Source organism: Salvia hispanica, chromosome 1, assembly GCF_029641045.1.
Source record: "Salvia hispanica isolate PSC_SH4W2 chromosome 1, Shi_PSC_v1, whole genome shotgun sequence".
Taxonomy (NCBI): domain Eukaryota; kingdom Viridiplantae; phylum Streptophyta; class Magnoliopsida; order Lamiales; family Lamiaceae; genus Salvia; species Salvia hispanica.
Window position 1 is genome coordinate 3,850,005 of NC_142692.1, and position 3,768 is coordinate 3,853,772.

Here is a 3,768-nt window from a genome sequence, read left to right on the forward strand (position 1 = left end):
TATTCAAGGTGTAGTGTGAGAACCAGTCGAAAAGGTTTTGATTCTACAGATGGATACGACACATTATCTATGGCATGAGCCGCCTAGGATATGCTCGACAAGATAAGAGTATAAGACAACTACCAACATGCTTTGAAGACAGGATAATTTTGCAAAATCTCCGAACCTCATATTACAAATACAATTAATGTATTTTGATTCACGAAAACACAAAGTGCATGCAAAATCCAAAATTATGAATTTTGTTGAATTTTTGTTGGTTGTCATTAAATACGGGCCTATATGTTCAAAATTCAAACATTTTACCACATTTTAGTTCAAAATATGTAGTAATAATATTTGAGAAATTTACTGGATCTAATGCCCAAAACATAGTACTACTATTAATTTTTTCTGTTCTATAGATCAACCTTAGTGGGCTCCTCAATAATAATCTTCAAAGGCGGGCTTCTACACGTTTACAAAGCCCAAAATTAAGCCCGAATTTAATCTGAAGCTTAATCAAATATTTTTACCTATTCAGACCGAAATCGATCATTTTAAATATTCTTCACCCCACATTGACCATTTAATATGGGCTTTTGTAGAAGTGCCACAAGTTTTACAGCATAGTTTTATTCTTGCGTGGATCAAGGATTGAATATATATCGATCTTAGTAGTTGTATGAATTTTATCTTAAATTTTAAAATGATTAAAGTCCAGAGTAGTTTTTATATTTATTATTTCTTTTAGTTTTACACATAGTAATTTCGTGTGTGAAATAAATGTTTTGATCCATATCATCAAAAAATAACGGTTCACAACATTTTAATCAACTTAATAACTTAATTGTATTCAAATTAACCATCTATATTTATCTCAGCCATCTCAAATAAAGCGAAAGAGAGAAACCTGAATCCGACTCATCATGAAACCATCCCACTGATCTTTGAGCTTCTTGCACAATTTGTGAAATACCTAGAAAACATAATAAAATAGATATTACTATACACGAAAATGAATCAACATACACAAAGCACATAAATACAAATGCACAAAATGGGAAATCTAATTTAATGGCTCTTTGAAGCTTAACTGATCAACCTTATGCACACAACACAATCACAAACACCAACACCAACATATGGGAGAAATAAGGGGATTTTACATTGGTGCATATCTACATTAGATCCAGAGCTAGTATTATCCATTAGGTGTAGCATTGGCAAAACCCTACTCTATGTAAGCATATGCATAACCTTTCAGAAATCAAAAAAAATTTGTAAATTACTCCTATTTTTCTATCCAATAACACTCTAGAAGCAACCGAATAGCACTGTAATACACTTGTAAAAGCAAAAAGGTCACCGGTCCAGCGGAATTAAAGCTTGATCATAAGAAAACGTAATTAGAGATGAAAAAGAACCTCCAGAAACGGTTTGTTTATTGTGGCGGATGTCGTGAACGGTGGCGGAAATTTTCCAGTAGAGCGGGCGACCGACATAGAAGAGTATCAAAGCCAACACCGCCACCAGCAAAAAGCGGAATGTGAGCTTGGCTGTAGAAGACGCCATTGTTTTCTCACTCTGGTTTGTGTGTTTGGGCGTCGGTGATACAGAGAGGATTTAAACGTGTTATATATACTCCGCTATTCGGTGGAAATTTAAAAACGCTCTTTATATATTATAGTAGAAATTTATATGACAAGAAATTGAGATTAGTTTAATATAGTAATATAAAGAACTATACAAACTGGAAAATAAGAAATGAATTCGAGATATCAGTACACAAATCTTGTAGATCTAGAATTAAGTGTTACAATTTACAGATAAATAGTAATTTTCATCTTTTTTCGATGTGGATATGGTATTACCGTATTACTGTAACTAGTATCACGCATGTGCTATGCCCAGATTAATATATTTTTAAAATATTAATTTTAAATTTTAAATTAATTAAACAAAATTAGAATCAATATTAATAATAAACAATATGAGTAACAATTTTAGTTATATTAGAATAAAAAATCTATACAAATCAACATTGAAACATAATAAATTTGAAAAATCACATAATATAATGTTTAAATATTAAATCATGGAACATGAGAAGATAAAAATTTATCACAATAAAGAATTAAACATAATAGATAATTACTCATCATTTTTTAAAATTCATTATGCACTAACAAAATTAATTTGCAATGCACAAAATCAATGATCAATATGTATAGCTACTTTCGCCTAACAATTTGTATCGTTTTCAATAAAATTAAAGAAAAATTAAATTATATATTAAATTTATCAATAGAATAATCCTTTCATGTAACACAACCTACATAGATATGTAAAAAAAATTAGCCAATTATAATTTCAACATAATTTTTTTAACATGGATCAACTATAAAGTAACATAAATGGACTAAAAATCTAATCATTACTATTAAAAAAATTTATAATTATTAAAAAGAAAAAGAAAGACAATGATGGTAGCATCAATCTAAAAAAGAAAACATAGTATGGAAATAAAATGGATGGAAAGAAACTAAGAATATAACTAAAAAGAAAAAAATACCAATAAGTTCATATAATATTAAAACAAATACGATGTTGTATCCAAATTGATATATAAAAATGATGAAAAAAACAAAAAATATAATTTAAAATATGTTAAGAAAAGAAAAATATAATTAATAAAATGAAAAGGAACGAAAGCATAATTAAAAAGAACAAAATTAGCCAATCAAAGAAATTGGGGAAGCCTCGAGCTCACTGAGCGTGGTGTGAATGGTTCCATGACATCAAGCTTTAAGAGTTCCTCTTATGGTAAGAGCAAAATTGACATGCTTGAGTTCTATAAGGTAAGGAGGTATGTGTAGATATTCGGCCTTTAAATGATACTACCTCCGTCCCTTAAAGTTTGACACAGTTTACCATTTCGGTCCGTCCCTAAAAGTTTGACACACTTCACTCTTTACCATTTTTGGTAGTGGACCCATATTCCACTAACACATTCCTACTCACATTTTATTATAAAACTAATACTTTAAAAGTAGGACCCACATCCCACCAACTTTTTCAACTCACTTTTCATTATATTTTTTAAAACCCGTGCCGGGTCAAAGTGTGTCAATATTTGAGGGACGGAGGTAGTATATTTATAGGCTAAAATATTATGCATATAATCCTTTAACTATACACGATTATTTTTGTAACTCCCACACATACACGATCATATATTTATAAATTAACAAAATACAACATATAACCCCAGAAAAAAGAAGACTGAATTAGGCCTATTGTAGCACTGTTAATTAAATTAGTTTGACATAGGGAGTGTTGCTATGCTCATATTCACTTAAAACAAACAAACAAAATGTCAGAGTAATCCCTAGAATCTGTCTTTTATATATTGAATAGATTACTTAACCATGTAATTAGCATGATATATAGATACATTTTGTCTAATATTTAAAAGAGAAAAAACGTGTTTATAAACGATTTCATGGGGAATATATTAATATTGAAGTTTTGACCTCACTTATACATGTATAATTACATCATAATTGCATTAAAACATTTGGCCTTAAAAGAAACCTAACAAAAATTCAATTAAATGCAATCATCCAACAATCGTATAAGTTGGTATTTTTCTGTTTATATATCATATTTTATAATTTGATTATGTAAATCCAATTAACGTATTTTGATTTAAGAAAACAGAAAAGCGCATGCAAATCCAAAATTTGAATTTTAACGAATTTTTGTTGGTATTTTCTCTAATTCTTT

The 3,768-nt window shown here is 29.1% G+C and overlaps 1 protein-coding gene across 1 annotated transcript; it reads right to left on the minus strand.

The window, feature by feature from the left end:
• Positions 1 to 838: 838 nt before the first annotated feature.
• On the minus strand, positions 839 to 1,600 carry LOC125221413 (uncharacterized). Its single transcript, XM_089063084.1, has 2 exons — positions 1,407 to 1,600; positions 839 to 958 (listed from the first exon to the last, which is right to left on the minus strand). Exons 1-2 carry the CDS (start codon positions 1,552 to 1,554, stop codon positions 855 to 857), a joined length of 252 nt encoding a protein of 83 aa, XP_088919210.1. The 5' UTR covers positions 1,555 to 1,600; the 3' UTR covers positions 839 to 854.
• Between the last annotated feature and the right edge of the window lie 2,168 nt (positions 1,601 to 3,768).

What these genes read in the sequence shown, in the direction of transcription:
- LOC125221413 (XM_089063084.1), bottom strand. Translation starts at nt 1,554, where the DNA reads ATGGCGTCTTCTACAGCCAAGCTCACATTCCGCTTTTTGCTGGTGGCG. An exon ending in TAAACAAACCGTTTCTGGAG is followed by an intron (nt 959 to 1,406) that starts GTTCTTTTTCAT and finishes TATGTTTTCTAG; the next exon opens with GTATTTCACAAATTGTGCAA.